At 52.5% G+C, this 22,603-nt stretch overlaps 5 protein-coding genes across 5 annotated transcripts; 2 read left to right on the top strand and 3 right to left on the bottom strand.

The window, feature by feature from the left end:
* Nucleotides 1–2,123: 2,123 nt before the first annotated feature.
* On the bottom strand, nucleotides 2,124–3,935 carry CGCA056_v006539 (Vegetative incompatibility protein HET-E-1; the record flags this gene model as incomplete). The annotated part of the gene is made up of 1 exon (XM_037321788.1): nucleotides 2,124–3,935. One exon carries the CDS (start codon nucleotides 3,933–3,935, stop codon nucleotides 2,124–2,126), a length of 1,812 nt encoding a protein of 603 aa, XP_037179576.1.
* A 3,117-nt stretch (nucleotides 3,936–7,052) lies between these two features.
* pho-5-1 (Repressible high-affinity phosphate permease) lies at nucleotides 7,053–9,316 on the top strand (the record flags this gene model as incomplete). Its single annotated transcript, XM_037321789.1, has 7 exons — nucleotides 7,053–7,310; nucleotides 7,362–7,892; nucleotides 8,013–8,306; nucleotides 8,452–8,521; nucleotides 8,577–8,731; nucleotides 8,784–9,187; nucleotides 9,238–9,316. The coding sequence occupies 7 exons, from the start codon at nucleotides 7,053–7,055 to the stop codon at nucleotides 9,314–9,316; spliced, it is 1,791 nt and encodes a 596-aa protein (XP_037178923.1).
* Nucleotides 9,317–10,090: 774 nt separating this feature from the next.
* CGCA056_v006541 (Lethal(2) giant larvae protein-like protein SRO77) lies at nucleotides 10,091–13,167 on the top strand (the record flags this gene model as incomplete). The annotated part of the gene is made up of 3 exons (XM_037321790.1): nucleotides 10,091–10,209; nucleotides 10,295–12,390; nucleotides 12,437–13,167. The coding sequence occupies 3 exons, from the start codon at nucleotides 10,091–10,093 to the stop codon at nucleotides 13,165–13,167; spliced, it is 2,946 nt and encodes a 981-aa protein (XP_037178925.1).
* Nucleotides 13,168–15,715: 2,548 nt separating this feature from the next.
* CGCA056_v006542 (uncharacterized protein) lies at nucleotides 15,716–16,621 on the bottom strand (the record flags this gene model as incomplete). The annotated part of the gene is made up of 1 exon (XM_037321791.1): nucleotides 15,716–16,621. The coding sequence occupies one exon, from the start codon at nucleotides 16,619–16,621 to the stop codon at nucleotides 15,716–15,718; it is 906 nt and encodes a 301-aa protein (XP_037178934.1).
* Nucleotides 16,622–19,479: 2,858 nt separating this feature from the next.
* Nucleotides 19,480–21,422, bottom strand: CGCA056_v006543 (Pantothenate transporter liz1; the record flags this gene model as incomplete). Its single annotated transcript, XM_037321792.1, has 10 exons — nucleotides 19,480–20,119; nucleotides 20,170–20,368; nucleotides 20,438–20,586; nucleotides 20,646–20,855; nucleotides 20,907–20,980; nucleotides 21,028–21,053; nucleotides 21,105–21,141; nucleotides 21,196–21,209; nucleotides 21,277–21,336; nucleotides 21,383–21,422. 10 exons carry the CDS (start codon nucleotides 21,420–21,422, stop codon nucleotides 19,480–19,482), a joined length of 1,449 nt encoding a protein of 482 aa, XP_037178936.1.
* Between the last annotated feature and the right edge of the window lie 1,181 nt (nucleotides 21,423–22,603).

The raw sequence follows: 22,603 nt of genomic DNA on the forward strand, positions 1-22,603 counted from the left end.
CGTTGAGCATGATCTGACCTTCGTCGACATCGGCCCCGTAGTAATCCAGCCCGGTGAAAGATTTGGTTTCGTGGACATACGGAGGAGATGAGGCTGTTCTACAAGCCGACAGGCCGAGACAGACTCGTCTTTTGGGACAGTGACAGTTCAATGTCGAGTTGAGTTATACGGACGGCTTGCCTAGTAATTCTTTGCGTCTCAGACATCAGAGACTGTGGCTGGTTTCCCACTGGAGACTTGAATGCGGATGAAACTGCGTGCTGTTGTTTCTTCTTGTTGTGTAGTCGGATTTGAGTGTGAAAGAGAGACAGGATCGGAAAGCATCGGCTTTCGAAACGGTACGTTCTCGGGGTTGGGATTCAGGTCAAGACATGATGATTCTCGTAGGCGAAGTGGAAGGTGAGAGATGAGACGCAAGCTAAAGGTGAGAGCGGAAGCGGTCGGAGGCTTCCTCTGCTACTTACTTTGCTACTTGTCTCGCAGCATTCCGATCCCCAGGCCGTCCAAGAAACTGTCCCCCGTCGATGTGTACGCACCTGGTTCCCTCCGGAATGTTGTACAGACCCGATGTGCGACTTGGAAGTTGCTTCTGACTGTCAATCGCGTCACGGAGTTTTCTCATATCTCGTTTGGTGACCATGGACCGACGCAAGTGATATGAGGTCTCTGTTGGGGGATTTGACTCCCTGGGCGTGGCGGTCTGTTGATATTTGTCCGTAAACGTCGCTCCGACGTTCTGTGTACAGTCCAAGAGCCTGGAAGTTGATTCGAGCCTCGTCCAAACTTGATTTCGACGGAGCTTTGCTATCCTGGCAAATATTAACGATGACTTTGACCAAGTTTCATAGGTGATGACAAGGATAACACGCACGATGGCAGGAAGAATAAGTACTTCAAGTCTTCGCTAGTTTAACCAGAACTATCCATTCGGATTACAGTAGTCTCGCAATTCCCAATGATTCCGCATGAGATGGGTTCTCAATGATTCTTCACTTGGCATACCAATATTAGTATGGGCTCGTCCAGACGCAAAAGACTTGGGACCCAACGCAAAGAGAGGATTGGACCTGCAGGCAGTGATCTAGGTGTTCCCAAGACATTGTCCTTGACGCCCGTTGGCATATTGTTCAGCTATCTCACGCAGATTTCAATCAAAGACGGACAGCATACTCATGATTTTTGGGGACAACGCACACTAGGCCCGTAATTGTAGTGACCTTGAACGAAATTTAACATCAAGTTGTTCGGTCTCTGAAATTGCTGGTTATGGCGATATCCCAATATGCCCTGCTATTGATATCACGCAAAGCCTGGTAATATCCTGACACCCCCGCAGCGTGTCGAGGTGATGTTCATATTGCCGTGTTGCTACTAGACGAGCAGAACATCTGAACACTTGCGTCAATGATACGCTCATCACCTTCCTTTGAGTTGCTGCAGCTCGCCCACTAGACAACGTAGATGCACCTTAACTATGACATCCTTCTCAGTCTAGAGTTGCTTCAAAACGACAGAGGGCACAGCTTGACCAATGGAGGTATTCAACACAAATCGATACGGAGGAAAGAAATCCAGACTTGAAACTTGGATATCCTGTGATTCATGTTATCGAGTTACAGGCATGAGCACTGTTACATCTCGAGCCTGCCTAGGAGGCTCTCAAGATGTCCAGGACCCATTTGATTGCAATGTTAGCCAAGGCGGTCTTTGAAAAGGATCAAGTAAGTCAACTGTCGTTGAATGAGCAAGGAAAGATTTTCACGGGGGGTAACATTGTACTTAAATATTTTTTGGCCACTATATGTTCTGGGACAATGTGGGTGACGAGTCTTCGGTTCAAGAGTCCAGCTGAACTAGTGCAAGGTTTAGTCCGCACACCTTTTCTCGATATCTCCGACATCGAGATTTCATTCATCACAGATTCTGACTTGTAACATAGATAGGTAGATATGAGAAGATTTGAAACCTATTCGCTATTGGATCTATGGGGTCGTAAGCGAACATTCAGCAGAAAGCCCCTCAGCCGTCGGCGATGACGGGGAGCCTACCGCCGACGCTTCAAACGCTGAATCCCCAGAGAAGTCAGAGTGGTAGTGAAGACCCAATAGATAGGGGTCCCAATCCTAGACACCAAGAGCCAAGAGGTTTCGAAACTGGTCAGTTCCGAGAACGGTTGCGAGATCCATCACGCGAACTTGCCCAGTTACTAAAATGTAGTACTCAGTGAAGAGAAAGTCACTGCATGTCTCGAGGCTGATTTCGAACGTTGTTACTCGGGCGAGTTTGGCCTTAGAGTCTTGGAGCTGCTCGTTGCTTTCCTCATCGACAAAGTACACCTTCTCGAAGTGAGATCTAGTATGTTCAGACATCGACTTTACTCGGTCCTCTATGCTGGTGGTGGGCTTGCCGAAGCTGTCGTCCTTTTTGAACGAAGGAATCTCGTCACGGAGCCTACCCAAGACCATACGACGACCAGGGGTTCTGAACTTCTGCCCCTGCGATTCATCTTCTATGGGATGCTCCGTACTGTGGATGACCGCGTGAACTCTGTTGGTCAATTTCGACCATGCCAAGGTGATGCGCATGGGATACCTCACATCTGGGCCGCTATCGACCCCTTTAATGCCGATATCAATGGAAGCCCCGAAGCTTTCGGATGGGTTTGGTCTTACAAAGGTGCTGAAGAAGTCATCCCAAAATTGCCTCGGGTGTGGATTGATGAAATCAACCTCTAAAGATGGTGGAAGAGTGATGTTGATGTGGAAGGATCTGTGCAATCTCCTCTTGATCCATGATTCTTCATCAAGGTCTACGTCTTTCCTGACGTAAGCCGTAAAAGCCTGGTTCTTGGGGAATGCATCATCGATATCGCAGAATAGGGACCATGGATGGGAACGAACAAACCCATCAGCCGTGCGTACGAGTGAAATACAAACGTCTGCACCAGTTTCTGAGTCTGAGAGTCCCAAGTTCATGACATAGATGCCGTTCTTTCCTTTCCGAAACGTCGTGTCAATTCGAACACCCTTGTTCGCAAGCGAAAAGTCGCATACGTCCTCATCATTCGTATTTCGATGCAGTTTCGGGCCATCAACGAACTCTTCTGGTGAACGGGACAGGATTCCTCGAAACTCTGGCTTGCGAGAAGCTATAAGTGAGCCATCAGGGCCTCTCTCTTTTGCTTGCCATGCAAATAAAGAGAGATCGTTGGTCTCTCTTGCAATCTCCTCCTGGAGCCGACGGAACGCCCTGGAGCCCTCCCCATACAACATGGGCATATTGATGTCGAAGATTCCAAGCAAAGAGTAAGCTTGATCTTCGATTCGTTTCGTCTTCCGATGAGCTGCCCACGACATTTTCACTGCGACCGGAACCGTACGTAGTAATTGTCTAGACTCCAATACGGCATGGGGAATGCTCGTAATGCGCTCCAGCTTTTCAGCAAGCTCATTCTTGGTTGCCAACGCTTTCCACCGTGTGTTGTAAAATGTAACAGAGCTGGGGGCGATCAACTCCTGCAAAGTCCAGCCACGAGTGAACCACCTGGAACTGTTGAGCGCCTTCTCTTCCACAGTGTACGTAGTGAAGGAGGAAAACGGAACGTCAAATGTGAAATCCGACAGGTACACAAAGCATACGGCGGAAAGCTTGTACCATTGGAACATGGAGTTGATGGCTTCGCTCAGTTCAGCACTACTTGACTTGTCGATGCAGCAAGTATCAACCCAAGCATATGGTATGCTCCTTTGACGGGCTAATTCGCAGGTCTTTGAGATTTTGGAGAAGCCGGCCTTCTTGCGAGCCGTGTCGAGGTCGGAAATGTCTTGGAATGACACTTCATCGTGCTCCCACGTGTGCGAGAGAATCGCATAGTTGACGGTTGATGGATCGACGATTTCCTGCAATTTGAGTGTTTGGGTGTCAAGGAGCCACATCGAGAGTGCTTGGAAGATTCGCCGGTTTCAATAGTATTCACAATGATGAAGAAGGACGTATGCTGAGCCTTGACGCGGGGTTCTGAGGTGTTGTGATGCTGCTGTCATGATTGGCCGACTGATGCCCACTGCTGCCTAGTGATCATGCACGTCGCACAACCCATCCTTGGCGATGTTTTCATTTTCGTCTGTCTGGAAGTCTCAGCGTCGAGTGCTAGTCGAAGAAGCTATTGGCCTGGCGATGTTCGGGATGTTTGGAGGAAAGCATGAATATGTGATAATGAAATTGAAGGTTGATACTCAGTGCCTGTGTAGGAAATGGCTGTGTAAGAGTTGCCAGCACGTGGGCTCGACAGCTGTGTGAGTGATAGTCAGAGACCTCTACCACATGCAAGCTGACTGCCAAATCCAAGTATTGTCTTATCGGCCGGAGCACACCCCCGAATCGGCAAGTCAACAACGCGGCCGTGTTGTCCGGCGCACGCCGCCGCGACTTTCCTTTCCTAGGAGACGGAGTCTGACTCTTGTCGTCGTAAGAATAGCGCCAAAAGAATCGAATGCCAAGAGCGCAACGGGAGGTTGATATACACGTTCAAGAGTTGAGGAACCAATGGTTCCACCCACGTGTGCGGAACCTGGGGTTCAATTGGCCCAGCTGGGGCAAATGGAGCCCCGTTCTGGATTCCACCCCAGATGGAGGTCCTTTGGAACTGGACCCCTGTTTAGTCCGAGGTTCTGGAGGCAGACTTATTTTGGAACTACTGCGGCCGGGGGCTTTCGTTGGGTGACGGCCACGGGATGTCGAGAGGGGTCTTTTGGTGGATTCAGTGTTGGTAACGCTTTAACAATCTGACATGAGTTGGTGGGAGCCCTCAGACATCATGAGATGTGTGTGGCGATGGCTGCAAAATGTCGCCGTTGCCGACGGCGGAAAGTCTCTTCATGTGAGTTTCCGTGACGTGAATGACGCCGATATGACGGTCAAAGTCTCTTTGAAAGGTGATCAGGTTGATCCCGATCGGATGATCGATAGAATCGTCGTCAATGGCACCTTAGCTCGCAAAGACTCTTATACGCAAGGATACCTTTCCAGAGGGCCGGAATGAGACGACGCGCATGTAACCAGCACGCGCGCGTCATACATGAACTATTAATCAAACCAGAAGAAACTCGGCCTGCCAACAGGGAGCGCTGACAAGACACGTGGGTGTTACAGTGCAACCAAGCGGAGCGAGCAGTCCGCATAGAGTCAAAAGGCACGCGACAGCTGCGTTATCTTCAATATCGACTTTCCAAGACGGGTGTCACCGGCTGCGCACCCCAGGGCTTGGCTTCCTTCTTGGCGATCGCATCATTGCGTCTTCAGTGGTAAAAAGCCCGCGATGCCAAGTGCCAAGTAGCGGGAGCCAGCGGGAGTTCCAGCAGGGTTTGAGAGCCGCACTGGAATGACGTTCAACAACATTTCAACGTCGTGAAGCCTCGAGTTGCGCTTGAATTTGGTCGATTTCGACCGGAGGAAGAGTTGCTGTTTGTTATCGAGGCTATGAGACCGGCCGTTGTTGCTGATCTAGCAGCGCCGTCGCAACGTGCTCCAATTCGGCGCCGTGATTGGCCCGCCCAGTCCGGGAGCGTCTTGAGCTTCCCCCGGCTGTCCCCACGGAAGAGTCGGCAGAATCCAGCCTGACAGCATCTGAATTGTACCTGCGGCGCGAAGGGACATGTCTGTCAATCAGGCCGCTGTACCTCTCTTTTTGGTCGCCTGTCCTGGTCGCTCGGTAGATGAAAGAGGTTAAGGACGGCCGGACCCAGCATGGTCGTTGCCCGACTTGCGACAATGATTTGCCTGCGACAAAGTGTATGCGCAATTGCATTCTTCTGATAGGCTCCCTTGAATTGTAGATATTGACCCGTTCAAGCCAATACGCCGAGCCCGCGTCTCGTAGTTACGAGCCAAGTCGAGCCGATGTGGTGTTTCTGCATCTAGGATGAACTGGTTGAGCGCCAAGGTGCCAGTTGGGCGATGAATCGAAGCCAAGACCGATCTGCCGTCGCCAAGAACATTCGCGAGTTTGCCAAAAAGCTTGACCGAGTGCTGGCTGTGCTGCCCTCGATCCTGTAGGATGATGCTGTGCCAGGACAACCTGGGCTCAGCATACAACATCGGAAATTGTTAGGGCGGTACTGCGCGGGTCGCCGACGCGCGCGACATGCACCCCGGCATCCCATGTTGAGCCCATGTTGTCTCTGAGAGCGTCCCCATTGGCTTCAACTCAACTTGACATGAGCGGGCCGCTCCAACTCTGAGCGTAAGTTGTGTTGATTTCGCTCTCTTCCGTCGCTGGGAAATAGTTATTCCCATGATTCCCGAACAGGCCGTTTCTGCTGTTTGAGCGCAGCGTTGCCGGTGTCAGAGGCAAAAGTGAAAATGGCGGCAGCCAGTCGGGAAGCGCTGTCTGAGATTCAGCCCAAGAAGAGACGAGGGACGAAGTCTGGGAAAAAAGTGAAAAACGCACGCTATCCCCAATCGATCGCCGAGCACGGCTCCACACACATATCGTGGGCAGCAAAGATCCCTGTTTGACTCTGGACGGTGTTAGTCGTCGACCGGCGTCTCCAATCTGTTGGTGCCAGCTACTACCAAGCAGCATCCCGCGTGGCCCCCGTCTTGTGTCCCAACCCACGCCAACGGGGCTCGCTTTCTCTTGTCTGACATGGGCCGTCGAGGACACGAGTTGGATACTCGTGTGCAGCTTCGTCCCTTGTCACTCGCCTTACGCGGTACAATTCCTCCCTAGTCTTCCACGCTAGGACGTAGTCTCCGAGGTGGAGGCTGATCTCGAACCATGTCCATTCGTCTCCCTGGTCCGTCGCATCTCCGCTGAAGGTGTTCGTTTTCCATGCATACAACGCTGCGAGACCCTTCAGCTCAGATGGCATGTAGTCCTTGTCCGCGCCCGGCCCAGCCATATAAGCCAAAGTCCTCCCCGGCCGCTGCGCATTTGAGTTTCTCTGTCCTCGCGCTCCTCATCCTTCCCAGCAGGTAACCCAGAGTCTCCGAACCCTCTCTCTCCGAACCTTGCCGATCGTTTCATCCGGGGCTCAGAGGAGATCAACATCATGGCCGGCGTTATCCAACCCAACAACGCCGCGGCGGACGGCGCCGTCACCACCAGCGAACTGACTTCGGCTGAGGTCAAGAACAACAAGACCTCCGGAGGCAATGCGGCTTTCCACAACTTCAACAACGACTTCGCTCACGTTGCCGATGCCAACGAGCGTCGCCGTCTTGCGCTCGCCGAGATCGACAAGGCCCCCTTCGGCTGGTACCATGTCCGCGCTATCATTGTCGCCGGTATTGGTTTCTTCACTGATTCGGTATGTATTTGCATTGTTTGTGAGAGAAAACCAATGCTGACTTAGACCTAGTACGATATCTTCACCATTGGTCTCGTCACGAGCATGTTGGGCATCGTGTACTACGGCGGCACCCTCCCCGCGGAGAACGACACTGCGATCAAGGTTGCAACCAGTGCCGGAACTGTCGTCGGACAACTGGGATTCGGTATTCTCGCTGACATCGTCGGCCGTAAGAAGATGTACGGCGTTGAGCTTATCATCATCATCTTCGCGACCATCGCCCAAGCTCTCTCCAGCGGTTCTCCCTCAGTCTCCATCACCGGTCTCATGGTTTTCTGGCGTATCATCATGGGTGTCGGTATCGGTGGTGACTACCCCCTTTCCGCTATCATTACTTCTGAGTTCGCCACTACCAAGTGGAGAGGATTCATGATGAACGCCGTCTTCGCCAACCAGGGTTTCGGCCAGCTTGCCGGTGGCTTGATGATGCTCATCGTCACCGCTGGTTTCAAGGGCTCTCTGTCCACTGCTACCAAGGCTGCTACTTGCGCTACTACTGAGCCTTGCTTGATCGCCGTTGACAAGATGTGGCGTACCATGGTAAGTGTCTTGCATCCGATCACCTCTTGACTCATTTTGTTGCCGGGCTTTGCGTAGCAACTCTAAAACAAACTAAATCAACCATGAAGATGTAAAGAATTAGCAGCTAACATTTTTCAGATTGGCTTTGGCGCTGTTCCCGGCTGCCTGGCTCTCTACTTCCGCCTCACCATTCCCGAGACGCCTCGTTATACTTTCGATGTCGACAACGATGTTCAGAAGGCCGAGGGTGACGTCGACTACTACAAGCAAGGAAAGTGGGGTGAGGCCGAAGTTGACGAGGCTGCCCGCGTCGCTGCTCGTGCGCAGGCCAAGCAGGAGCTTGAGGTCCCTAAGGCCTCGTGGTCTGACTTCTTCCGTCACTACAGCCACTGGAAGAACGGAAAGGTTCTTCTTGGTACTGCTGGTTCCTGGGTATGTTCAGCTCTCATTTCAGATGTTTTGGTGGTGTAAAAGAAGTGGCGTTGGTGTTGGGTTGTTGGTTCCCAACTCAACCGTCACCCTCATCACATCCCAAAACGTCTTCTCATCACCATAACACGAAACTAACTTGTTTTAGTTCATGCTTGACGTCGCATTTTACGGCCTTGGCTTGAACAATGCCATCATTCTCAACGCTATCGGATGGTGTAAGTCTCAAATGGTCTTGGGGTTTAGGTGATTTTGAGCTGACGATGGCTTTAGCCGGCGGCGCGGACATGTACCACTCGTTCTACCGTACCGCTGTTGGCAACCTCATCTTGGTTCTGGCCGGAGCTGTTCCTGGATACTGGGTTTCCGCTGCCTTGATCGACACGATCGGCCGCAAGCCCATCCAGCTGTTCGGTTTCTTTGCTCTTGTAAGTCAAGTCTGAAACTCTTACCACCCCGCTTTTCTAACGAGAGAAACAGACGCTCCTCTTCTGCGTTATCGGATTTGACTTCTGGAACCTTTCCGGTGGTGCTCTGATGGCCCTGTACACCCTGGCTCAGTTCTTCTTCAACGCCGGCCCCAACTCCACGACCTTCATCGTTCCCGGAGAGTGCTTCCCCACTCGCTATCGCTCTACCTCCCACGGTATCTCTGCTGCTTCCGGAAAGATCGGTGCCATCATTGCTCAGGTCGTCTTCGGCCCTCTTCGCACCATCGGCGCCAACTCGACGCTCGCGAAGACTGACCCGAGATGGAGCACCCCGTGGTTGAACCACATCATGCAGATCTTTGCTCTGTTCATGCTTCTCGGTTTCTGCACCTCTTGGTTGATTCCCGAGACTGCTCGCAAGACTCTTGAGGAGCTTTCCGGAGAGGATGACCTGTAAGTTTGCTATCCACTGTTTTCTCATGAATCCCTACTGACTTTCACAGTGCCACCAGCCCCATCCCCGTCCATGGACACAACGAGGAGAAGCGTGCCGAGGAGGGCACCGTTGCCGGATCTGTTTAAAATCGCCTGTCTGGAAAGAGACAAAAATTGCATAGCCATTGCTTTCCAAGCGCCGAGCATCGGCAAACGATACCCTTAATTTGACTCCAGAGTAGACTTTCATCTGTAGATCTTAGACTTAATAAACGTCTACTGGCAATTGCCGTATAAAACCTCTTAGAAAAGTCGTCTGTCTCTATGATTTCATCATGTCGCGCTTCCTGTGTGATTCGATGAGAAGATCAGTGAGGAGTCGATTTGAGCACAAGCAACTTCGAACCCTGAGGACTGGAAAGTAACAGATCCAGAAGTGAGGGGATGTGAGTTTGAGTTTTCAAGCCATTGTGTTGACTATGCTTGGCTCTTGCGATTGAGCTCATAAACTGAGAGTGATCTTGAGAGACTCTTATCCCTTCCGGTGTCGGCAACCCTTCGGCCAAGAGGTCAAAGTTGCGACTGCATTCATCTTTGTCAGTCTCCTGGGCCGTTTGATTACACCGGACGTGGGAGCCGTTGAAGACGTCTCAAATTGAGGGGTGAGATGAGATTGAGATGCATGCACAACTTTCATAAACATCACGTGCATAAGTGGAGCTTGGATCTCTGCACTGACTAAATCGTAACCTTATGACGTTAGTCCCGGTTGCTCCTGCAATGCAGGGACTTGGACCACTGAGCACCCCGCCAAGCGGAAGTTCGGCCGCCTTACCCAACTAAAAAGTACGGGACCACCCCAAAGCTCCTCGGGCTTCCCTCCAACATCTCCAGATCCAACTTGCACCGCTCTCTCACACCATGGCCGCCTTTCTCCGAGGAAAGCAGACAGGCATGCAGAATGACCTGTCTGCGTCCATCCTCCCCGAGCTCTTTGCCCCCGACTACCAGTCTGCCTACGGCATCAACTCGCAGGTCAGGTCAGTAGCTACCCCACGTTGACGCGCGTCATTCCATGGCATTTCGAGATGCGCAACGGACTCTGCAATGCTAACAGACACGCAGCTGCCTAGCTTACGATCCAATCCAGTCGCTTCTCGCCATCGGAACGAACGAATCCAAGTTTGGCCCCGGTAAAATCTTCGTCTTCGGCCAAAACCGAGTCCAAAAGACCATCGAGCCGCCAAGGCGCACATCCTTCCGCTCCCTCCACTTCACCGCCAACCGACTGGTTTCCCTCGATGCCAAGAACGAGCTGGGAATATGGGATCTCGATACCGCCAAGCGAGTCGCCGGTATCGTCTGCCCCGGCCACGTCGCCTGCCTCATTACCGACCCATTGCTCGACTGGGCCTTCCTCGGACTGGCTACGGGAGAAATCTTGGCATACGACCTTGACAGGGAGAACATCACAAAGTCCTTCAGGCTGCCGAACTTCTGGAAGGAAATGGACCCGAAAGCCCGTGTCGTTGGGTTGGTGAGCATTGCACTTCACCCTAGGGACATTGGCAAGCTGCTCATCGCCTACACCACGGGTGTGGTCGTGTACTCGTTTAAGCAGAACAAACCCACTCAGTTCTTGGAGTATGTTCTTCAACCAGGCGCGCCTGGCGGCGGTGGAGAGCCACCTGATACGGTCCGCCGGCCAAGGCTTTCTTACGCTTTGTGGCACCCCACTGGTACCTTCATTATGACGGCCCACGATGATGGAAGCATGGTGTTTTGGGACCCGAAGGATGGCCGAGTTGTGATGGCCAGGACGTTGGACGAGTTCAAGATCGATCAACCTACACCTAACGCGGGACATGTTGGCTTCAGGGAGCCATATGCAAAGATCGCATGGTGCTGCAAGGACAACCCGGACGACACCGGAATTCTTATCGCAGGTGGCCACAGCCCAGAGAATCCGCAAAAGAGCCTGACATTCATCGAGCTTGGACAAACGCCCGTCTACGCAACTTCGACATGGCAGGTTCTCGAAGACCATTTGCGAGGAAAGAAAAATATTTCCTTGCCGACACCACCAGGGGCTCAGGTCGCTAACTTCCTACTCATTCCCCGTCTTTCGCCGTACTTTGCTGGCGCGCAGGATCCCATTGCGGTATTGGCCCTGCTCACTTCTGGCGAGCTACTCACCATGAGTTTCCCCTCGGGATACCCAATCAGTCCGACAAACCAGCTCCACCCCTCTGTCTCTTTCGTCCACCCGTATGTCAATAGATTCGCCGTGCAGACCGTCGACCGGGGCCGCTGGCTCGGCATGGTCGAGACCAGAAACCAGGGCGAACCACTGCTCAAGGGCGGCGCCGCAGCCGCCAAGCCGAAGCGCCGATACGAAGGACGTACCATTTTCCAGATCGCCCACGGCGACAGCACGGTCCGTCTCTGGGATGCCGGTCACGACGATGAGATTGAGAACCCTACCATGCTTCAAGTCGACGTTGCTCGCTCGCTCGATCGTTACGAGGATGTTGATATTACCGCCATGCACATGGCTCCCAACACTGGCGAATTCGCTGTTGGCACGCGCAACGGCGAGCTGGTGATTTACAGATGGGCTGGCAACAGGTTCCATGGAAAGGATCACCACGAGGACATTGCTCCCAACCCCGGTGGCCTGACTGACATCAGCTCCAGAGCGGAGCCGTCTCTTAAAGAGGGCTTGCAGCCGTGGCAGTTGTACGAGATGATGCAAGGACCAATTTCGGCCGTCAGCGTGTCAGATGTCGGCTTTGTGGCTGTTGGCTCTGAAGGCGGCTTCTTCAGCATTATCGACTTGAGAGGACCGTCAGTCATCTACCAAATGTCCATGTCGGAATTCGCCAAGCGTGAGAAGAGAGCCTCGTTCTTGAAGGGTCATAGCCAGCCCAGCGGAAAAGAGTGGCCGGTTGCCCTTGAGTTCAGTGTCATGACACTAGAGGGCGACAATTACTCCAGCATCTGCTGCTTCGTTGGCACCAACACAGGAAGGGTGGCCACGTTCAAGATTCTGCCCTCCGGCAACAGCTACTCGGTAACTCTCGCCGGAGCTCAGCAGTTTGACGGCAAGGTTGTGGCTCTCTGCCCTATTGTTGCGGACTCTGGCAAGCCTGCATTTGCGACTGGTCCCATTGTTGCAGGCCTCAGGAACGGACAGCAGGTGAACGGTGTCTTGATTGCTGGTAAGTCTATTTGATCCTTTGAGATACAATTACTAACAAAGAACAGTGACGCAAACCGAGATTCGCGTCTTCAAACCCGCAGGAGCCAAGGGAGCCTCTAAATCCTTTGATGACATCCTCTGTGACGCAGCAAACGTCACCGAGTTCGAGCTCCACGGCTTCGCCATTGTTGGCGTCTTTGGCGACAGGACAACTCGCGCGTTCTCCATCCCGGGACTGAAGGAAATTGGAAAGGCTCAGCTTCCCATGCTGGACAGCAGTCGCAGCACCGCCGCCGTGGTGACACAGACCGGCGATGTCTTTGGCTGGACTGGCCCATCTGAAATTGCAGTCCTAAGCGTGTGGGGTACTGCGAAGGATCTTCCCGTCAGCGCGGACGTTCTCATCAACCCCGAGCTCATCACGCCGCCTCGCCCTACCATTTCTAACATGCAGTGGTTGTCGGGCACGCAGTACATCTCGCCGACGGACCTTGATCTTCTCATCGCCCCTGATCGCCCGCCCAGCAGACGCATGATCCAGGCGGCGGCGGCAGAGGCTAGGGCTGCACGCTCAGGCCAAACAGCAGCAGGGCCAAGCGCTGGAGGTGCGCAGGAGGGCTGGGGTGATTACCTCACTAGACAACTCAATGAGCGGACTGAGAAGCTCAACATCATGAGCGATAACATGGACAACCTGCAGAACCAGAGTGCAGGATGGGCAGACGACGTTGGCAAGTACATCAACAAGCAGAAGCGCAATGTTGTGCTGGGAGGGCTCAAGAGCAAGTTTTTCTAAACGATGAGACGACTAATGGAAGAGACGGCCTCGGGTTGATAATCGGCGCTTGTTATTAGGGCGTTAGGTATCTGATATCACTTCAATTCACTGGGAATATACGAAGCCTTGAATCAAGATCCAGACCTTATCCATCATTGATTACTGCATTTCCTCGTAGATGACCCCAAAAATACCACTCAGATGTTCCTCCTTTCCCCACTCTCATCATCCCAACACCTCATGACTCCCATCATCACATTATTCGCTCGGTATAAACATCGGCCGGCCGCGATTCGTCGTCGGAAGTTGGGGCGATTCGGCTTATGTCTCCTTCATCGCGGCATCGGCATGCGCGGCTCTCGCGAGAACTCGGTGGCTAGACAAGGCAGAAAGGTAGTGTCGTAAATGATCTATTGCGTTAGCTTATTGGTTCAGGGAGGATCACGCACCGGGGATGGCCGGGGTCGGTTCGCCGATTGGTTATAGATGAGATAGTCGCGAGTAGCTTTGCAAATACTCGACTCTTTTACTTCAAGCGTCAGCATTTTGGTTCTGGGGTGAGCACATACCTGCATGTCGATCACGGGTTCACGATCGTTGATGGCGTTGGAGGATATCGAGTCTATCCATTCGCTGGTGATGACTTTTAGCAACAGAGATGAGGCGGGGGAACATACCTGGTCCGGTAATGTAGTCGCATCTGTCTGGGGCAAAAGTCGAGAGGTCTTGAAGAGTTAGCAATCTACGAGCAGGGGAGGCACTTACAGACTTAGATGGAACGAAGAAGAGGAGGCTTTCGATCATCGATGGACCTGCAGTTAGCACAAAGGTGGATGGGACTTACGAATGAAGAATAAGAAGACTCGTTGCCATAAAGAAAGATTTCAAGGATTTAGGAACGCCTAGGGTCAGTTGCTCAAAGAAGGTAGATGAAGGAAGACTCACGGGAATACGAGGACTCTTTAAAGTAGGGACGAGGGCGGCTTTGAAGGTTCTCTGGTAGATGGGTTAGCTGCTCAGAGGGGATAAGGAAAGGCTTACCTGATCAATTAGTAGTGACGACACTAGAGATCTGATTCCTAGAACTTGCTTCAGCTTTGAGGTAGGGGAAGACTCACCTCATGGAGGAAACATGCATTTGAAGTACTGTGCTCTGTCAGTGGGAGAAGGGCAGACTTACTTAGCAGAAGACAGAGAGATCAAGGGCATACGAAATAATTCAGTTGCGGGACTCGAATAGAGCGATGCGCTGACTGCAGGATTATGCTGCCCGTTTCTGATGGGAAGTCAGTGATGGAAGAGGGGAAGGAAGACTTGCCTCTGAGATGAGAGTCGGATTGATGCGGTGTGATGATGAGAATAGTCCTGGAGAAAGATGGAAGGCAAGGATATATAGATGCCAATCAGATGAGCGACATTGAGGGTGTGATGCAAACAACAGCCTTGTTCGTTGTCATCGAACAAGTCTTCCCCAGACAAAGCTTTGTTCTGATAAGCACTGCGCTGATAGCTTTCAAGTCTTTGGACTGGGTCTCAAGATAGATCTCATCGGTGGTTATCAAGATCCTTCGTCCTTGTTCATTGTTCTGGTTCCTTGTCACCATGGGGTGCCCCCATTATTACCCGCATCCATCGTTCCAGCTATAAACCTTTGCTAGCCGGAGCAGCAAAGATGCAAAGCCTTGGTTCATTGGTGACACTGGTACCGCGACTTTGAAGGAAGATCAAAGATATTACATTATTTCGTTTAGTGAAGGGAGACAAGTTGTTTTTACTTTTTCATATACGCTGGCTTTATTGTATTTCGAAGGTGTTCGGCTCACTAGGACCAAATGGGTTCCAGACAGTCTGAGACTTCATCACAGCATACGAGGCCGGACAGGATGTTTGGCGGTCAACACAGCTAAAGGCTTGATAGTTGAGTTCCTGAAGAGCAACGCGCGCCGCTCTGGATGAGAAATGATGCATCGTCTTCTATCATGGTATTTGTCAAAGTTACAAACCGACTCGATGGGAACACACGTCATCTCATACTCTTCACAACACTTCAATGACGCGGTCTCAAATCAATAGTCAATGAAACAAATTACATGATCATGACAGAAAAAATGAACAAAGTTTCTACAAACATTTCCAATCTATTTCTCTATGTATTCAAGCCTGCCTCACTGACCTCGACACCTGTGACTCGCAACCCAGGTTCACTGCTGTCAGAAACTCACCGTGCGTCTCCACTTGCTCGAAAATTCCTGCAAAGCCACGTCCGAAGGAATACCTATTTCCTACGGAAGCGATGTTCATTCTGCTGTCGAGCGTCATGTGGAGCTTCTTGCTTGTCGTCACTGATCAAGGGGTCGGGAAAAAGAATGTCATCGAGAAGGATAGTGTCTAAGGGAACAGCAACGTCGTCTAAGTGTTCAACAAATCTGGATTTGTAGGGATGCGTTGGTTTCGCCATAGGCTTCCACCTTTCTCGTGGTTTCGGCTCACTCGAAGACTCCCCTTGGCCTTCGCCCGGTGCCGAGTACTCACCCTGTGGCGGCAAGGACTCGCCTTCTGGGAAAGATTAGCCTCGTCGACAGGGCCCGTCGTGTGCAGAGGACTCACCTTGCCTGGACGATGCCTCCTGTCTAGGAAACTGGCCTTGGGTAGGAGACTCGACTGGGCTAGGAGAAAACCTGCCACGGCCAGGGGAGGAATCGACTGAGCTAGGAGAAGACCCGACTTGGCTGTTAAATTCGAATTTGTTGGAAGATACGACCTGCTGGGAAGATTTGCCTTGTCTACAAGAGTCGTCTTGCCTGGAGGACCCACCTCGTTTCAATGGTTCCAGAGGAATCGAGGACTCTCCGCCTGACATGTAGTTTGGCTCGGCTCTTTCCCATTCGTCCTCATCAGAGTCGCTCCAAACTGCGAAGCGGTGGTCTGGTTCATCAGGTATACTCCTAAGCACCGCATCAGCAGACACCTCTGTTTCCTCGGCTATGGTGCTCAGGTCGCGAGAACGCTCGCGGGACTCCTCAGACTCCTCTTGGTCAGCTCCATCTCGGCCACCAGACACATAGAAGCCCGCGTCATCGTACGTGGCAAGCCTGGACTGGGTACCAGCATCCCGATCGACATCTCGAACGTGATCGCTCCCACTTTCAGGTCGCCTGGCCCCGCCAGTGTGGCTGCCGGGATTCTTCAGCTCGGCATCAACAAGATCGTCGGAGACGGGACCGTGCCAATACTCGTTCAGTTGGTTCTTGACCCTGAGGCGGCGATTCTCTTCCTCCAACTTCTTGGTTCGAGTGATGTATGTCCAGCGGTTCCAAAGAGTCATCACCAGAGATACAAGGAAACCCATGGCAAAGAAGGGAGGGATGACGACCCCGACGAGGAGGTCGCTTTCCAGAGCGCTGCAGTCCTCCTTGACCGGTGCTGCAGGATATGTGTCGTTGAACTGGTGTCTGTACTGATGAGGAGGCATCTTGTCGGTTGTGTTCTCGTTTTGATTTATTTATCTGTGGTTGAAGTTGTAAGTTTGATAGTAATGCTGTTTCAGTCTCGATTAGTCGAGAAGATGATGGACAAGTGGTTCTCATGTCTTATGTATCGACTTGGCGACTTGCGACAGTTCTGAACATTGAAAACGTCTGAAAAACATTGTTTTAGGATAGTCTGTCAAACTTTGAACAGAATAGACTGTGACCGAAGAAGGCATTGTTTGTTAAGGTTACAGCTGGAAGACAATGGCTTCCTGTAGAGATTTTACACAGTCCTATCCCAGACATCTTTGTTCTGAATTGCAATTCACGTCAGCTTGACACTTTTGAGCTCTCCATTTGCGAAACGATTATGACTTGAGTTGAACGTTGCAGCGTAAATCAAGCATGTCAGTGAAATTCTCATAACTCAATATTCAGGGGTCACTGCCTTGATTCCAGTGTTTCTAGCAATCACCCAGCCAGACATTCATAACCAACAGTGGGGTTAGCAGCGGCATAAGCTAGCAGGCACAGCCTTCAAGAAGGTCCGGTTGCGTTAGACAAGACGGCGTGAACAGCCCAGAGGTGTATGAAGCAGCAACAGGCTGACTGAGGAGCCCCTCACTTCGGATCACATCCGAAGGTGAGGCGATCATCACCCCAAAAGCTCGCAGCAGCTGTGCCCCTAAATAAGGCCCCCGGAAATAGTGCATGACGTCCCCTGGAGCGGTGTACAGTAGTCGATCAGTAGCAGCATCATCATACATGTACGTCGAAATCCAAGCCTGTACATGAGGCCAGGCTCCTGAGCCAGGCAGGTTGCTCTGCAAGGCGGCATTCCCAGTTAGGATGGCGTCTAACCCTGCCTCATCGGCTTCGCCATGACGGAGAGGCGTCACCGCCGGCTTGATCTTGCATGCCAGAATCCGCTGAAGAGGCGGTCTGAAGAATTAACAAGCTTGAAGAGGCAAGAAAAGAAAGGTGAACGCAGGAGACTGGTTTGGGAAGAGCAAGTGGGGAAACTGTGCCTCTCACGCGGGGCAGCTCAGAGAAATGATAACACATCCACCGATAGCCCTCGGCATGGTGTAATGGTCGCATGATATGATAGGGCGGTGTCAGCGATTGTGATTTCCTTGCCTTGTAGGAGACTGCGGCAGGTCAAGGAACCGAAGACCGAAGCCCGCGAGACTTCCCTATCGGTACCCGCATATACCGCTCCTGATCGTGCAGACCTTCGTGCCACTGCAGACCGATCCTGCAGTCTTCATCCTGGCGGTGAAGAAGGTCAATTTGCGAATGGCTGAAGAATTTCTCCGAATGTGCTTCATTTCAGCACATTGCTAAGTTAGGCTGGCCTCAATTTTGATCGAGCGATTGGGTCAGAGCCTGCCGTGCCTCCCCCGCGATCTGCAGATGTGTGTGACCGTGAAATGCTCGCGTCTCAAAAGACGCTCTGCATTTCTTTTTCGAAAAAAGGAAAGACTGACAGCTGAGAAATGAACTAGAGTTCTGAGGCCAGGGGTTAATCATCGGGTCGTGGAGATGTGTCAGCATACGGGAGGCGTGCAAAGATGCAGTCCCAAAATGTATTGATCCGCGACAGGGGCCTCTGAGAGAGATACTTTTAGCACATGGGCAGTCATAGAAAGCTTGAGACAGGCTCGTATCTTACCAGTCTGGCGGTGAACACAGTTCCAAACCATGGAAGACTTATAGTTCGAGGGTGCCTGTCCCGTGGCGCGTTTCAAGTTACGAGATAACAGCTTACGCCACCCGGTGACAGCCTCATTTTCTTGAAATGAGAAGTTGTTGACCGCCTTCTGTATCGAAAGCATCTCCAAGAGTGCGTTGTTGACCGTCGGACATGTCCGTCTCGTCGAGATCTCGGCTTCTCTTGCCGATGCAATGCCAGAAAGATGCATTTGCATCACACTTGGGATGAACTGTTCCGTCGATGGAGCTCGAACAAAGCGAAGCGACGTGGTCGATCCTGACAAGCAAACATTCGTGCATCAGGCGTGGAGTGCTTTAGCTTCGGTACACAACATGGTGACGACCTGCCCCAACAGACCGGTCAGGGCAGGGGTTAGGCTGGTCAGGGTGTGCCTACGGGCTATTGCCGAGCACAAGGACTGCGCAAATGCTCGAGCCTTAACGGTCTCCGACCCAGGCTGTCCCGTCTTCTCGTGTTGCCGTGTCTCTTGGCTGGAGCGGGCGCCGGTGACGATGGAAGCCCCCGCGGGTGAAGGCAGACGTGGAAGAAGGAAGTCAGGCCTAGCTTCCACCGCCCGCCTGGTACCTACCTTACCTGGTTGGGTTGGTGACGGACGGGAAGCACAGACAGCGGAGTGGACACCGCTAGCAGGGTCCGCCAATCTAAGGTACTTTACGGCGTAGATTCAGTGGCAGGCTCCCCTGCACCAGGATGGTTTCTTCCAGGGGACGGAGGCCACCAAACGAGGAGGTCCGACAGGGATCTTCCAGTACACCTCCGACCGTTCCTGCTCATCCATCATCTCAGCCTGCTCACAGTCCACCCTCTTCAGCATTTCCCGTCGTTTCTGTCAGTTTGGAGGGAAAGAAATTGCCTGATGATTGCCTGAACAATCCGGTTCTATTCTTCACCGCCTAATCCCGACTCCAGGTCTCCTGGCTATCACTATCTTCGACAGGACACGCCACCGACCATCCTCAAGTCGCACACCCTCACGATCCTTCCCGAAAATTACCAGTGTCTCCAACGCATTGTTTTTTCCCTCCTCTCTCAACCGACCGACTCTTCACGCTAGTTGCATTCTTCCGTCTGGTATACGCCTCCATCCCACCCCTCCCCTGTCAGATTGCCGTCCAGGCTGCCTCATTTCTGACTCCCGGCATCCGAGGACCTGCTCGCCTCCGCCGCGCTATCCCCATCCTCGACAAGCTGCTCGGAAAGCGACTTCCTGTCCAGCCACTTCATCGCCCACATCAGGCCGGCCATCAAAACGACAACCACACACATGGTGATTCCGCCCTTCCGCCAGTACGGCGCCTCGTTCGCAGGGTACAGCGCAATGCCCCAGAAAGTGTACAAAGTGCTCTGGATGGCGTTCAGCCAGTATAGCAACACGCTTCGGGCCGCCTCGTCACCGCTCCTCTTCAGGATGATGTTGGCCCAGCCGAACAACAACGGGTTGACCATATAGCTCGTGCCTGCCAGGTAGTACGCGAAAAAGGTTGCCGCATCCGGAATCGTGGGGATGAGGATAAGTACCGCAGAGATCAACTGCAGCCCGCACGCCAAGAACCCGATGGGCAGCCGGTGACCCGTTGAATCCATGTAGATGGCGGCACCGATGTTGGACACAATGGCGACCGCCTGTACGCCCAGCGGGTAAGTTGTGATCTGGGAGCTTGTGTAGCGGTCGCTGTGGAACTTCATCCAAAGAAGGAAAAGCGATTGCACACAAAAGGCCTCGAGCGCGCCAGTAACAATCGAAAATACTCCGAGGACGTAACTTGTCTTGTCAGCAGAGGCGCAAGCGAGCAAGGAAGGAGGGTGGCGTACAAGTATGGTTTGCCGAGAATGCGCTTGGCTAGCGATAAGGGCGAGACGTTATGCGCATCCTCCCTCTTGGGCGGCAGGCGCTTGATGGCCAGCTTGATGTCGTCATCTTTGAGACTGAACAGCTGTGCCTTTGTCTGTTCGGGAATGTCTGGGAAACAGACGAAGCCTGCAGCGGCAACCGGCAGGGTAATGATACCGTCTATCACCCGTTTAGTACCCAACCTGGCTAACAGAAAGCAGATATCGCCGGGGATACCGCCCGACCTACCGATGAGGAACACCCATTTCCATCCTGGCAGCCCTCCGTATCCGTTCATGCTCTTGTGCACAGCAGTCATCATGACGCCGGCAAACATACTGCCTGCCTGGCCGACAGCGGTGAAAATAGCGGTTCGCTTTGCAATCTCCAATGGCTTGCTAGATTTTGTTCATTCAGCATACGGCCCCATCCATGCAGTTTGGGTGGAGACACTTACTACCATGACCCCATGATGTACATTGTCCCGCAGTATGTGCTTGCCTCTGCCATACCCTGGAAGAAGCGCACAACACACATCTGCTCATACGTCTTGCAGGCTGCAGTGCACATGGTCAAGCCAGCCCAAAGCAGGACCATCGACGGGAGCCAAATGCGGGGCGCGATCTTTTGGATGGCGATACCGTGTGGAATCTGGGCAAGGACATATCTAACGGCTCGTCAGCAACATGGTGGCAGCATGTTGGGTGGCACTACGAACCCGGCAGTCATCATTGACAGCAAGACATTGTACTGGGACCCGTGAAGTCCGATATCTTCCTTCAAACCGGCGACCTGATGATGGTGAGGAAATCTCCCGTTGACGGCGAGCAAATACGTACGTATGCATTGGCAAAGGCAGCGCGATCTGGTCATTCATAAGCTAATTGAATCAAAGCAACAATCATGTTCTTCTTACCAAGGTAGTTGACGAAGTAGCTGAAACAGCAGTACGTCTATCTTGGGTCAGCTCCGTTGCGTTTGACGCCATCGCCAATGTGGAGACATACCAACACAAAAAGGTCTGCAAGTCACGGAACCCGGTCCTTGTCAGCATATGCAAAACACCAAAAGACGGTAGGAACCATTACCCAGTTTCCGCACCAGTCGCCTCTCCTCTTTGGACTTTGCGTCTTCCCCAAGAACCATTACTACCGCATGTTAGATTACAAACATGAAGCACGGCAGGTCAATCACCTTTGACCTGGTAGGTCCATTTGGACGATTCGGTCTCCATCTTGCCGTCTAAAAAAAAAAAAAGGACGAAACAGAGCTCGCGGAAACAAATTAACAATTACGCGCTTCACGTAAGAACGGCTGAACGGCACCGAAGGGCCAGACGGGAACGAACTTCTCTTTAAGGGTCCTGCTTGCAATTGCGCACCCGGATGGCATCTGGTCTATTTTGCTCGCTGTTTATCCCGCTTGCAATAAAATACAATTCACCGGTCGGTACAAGCGATGCGGGGCTCTTGCGAATCGACGCCAATTGAAGAACACCAATAGTAAGCTGAGAGGAGAAAAATTGGAGCTTTGATGGGCCGGTTTGTATTGGCGAGCGACGGTACTTCCGGACTGTTGCAGAACTGAGCAAGTTTTTTGTCAGTCGCCTGCGGCGATAACCTTATCTCTTGGCCCCGCCGCCGGCCAGAAGCCTCAACGGGGCCGTTTGAGAGCGTTGCACCGTCTTCCATTGTCCGCCGGCGTGGAGAATCAGTCGGAGGCGGCAGCGGGAGCGGCAGCGGGAGCTTAAGTTATCGCAACCTGGAACCTGTCCGACAGCCCTACGGCCAGCAGCTAGAACCAAGGACTGGCTGGGTTCTCGCTGATCCTGGGTTTCCCAAGCAGAACACCACCGCTGGTTCAAGTCTGCCTCGCCGATGTCCTGGGTAGCTCAAACCTCGTATTCCCAAACGTCAAGCCACGTCCGTCGTGATCTTGTCATCATCACCGCCCTTGATCTGCGAGTTCCTCAGGCTCACATCCTGTTCCGCTCACCGACCGGTGCCTTCGCTATATTGCACCTGTCTATCGCCCTATGAGGACATTGCCGAGATTGGGTTCATTGGCCTATGAGGTGCGCCTCCGACGCACGACATCGGTAGCTTGGGGTTGGAAACAAGTGGTTTCAATTTGAGAAACCGCCTCTTGTGTTCTCGAAGTCTTATCGGGCTGTTCGCCGCATGTTTTGCCTCCAGACGCATTCCACTGGAATGCAGCGGCGACATCGGCCGACCAACCTGGCTGACGCTCCTTCCCGCTAACGAACCGCAAGCGTCGAGGAACCGAACAGATGGAAACATACTGCCAGATTTTCCAGCTGCCCAGCTCCTCTGCAGATCCAGACCAGATTCTCGAGACAAGAAGAAACGAAAGTGCAGCAAATTTTTCAGTCTTCATGTACCCCGCGCGGCTTGC

Source organism: Colletotrichum aenigma (genome assembly GCF_013390185.1).
Source record: "Colletotrichum aenigma strain Cg56 chromosome Unknown KSG_Cg56_contig04, whole genome shotgun sequence".
In the NCBI taxonomy this organism is placed as follows: domain Eukaryota; kingdom Fungi; phylum Ascomycota; class Sordariomycetes; order Glomerellales; family Glomerellaceae; genus Colletotrichum; species Colletotrichum aenigma.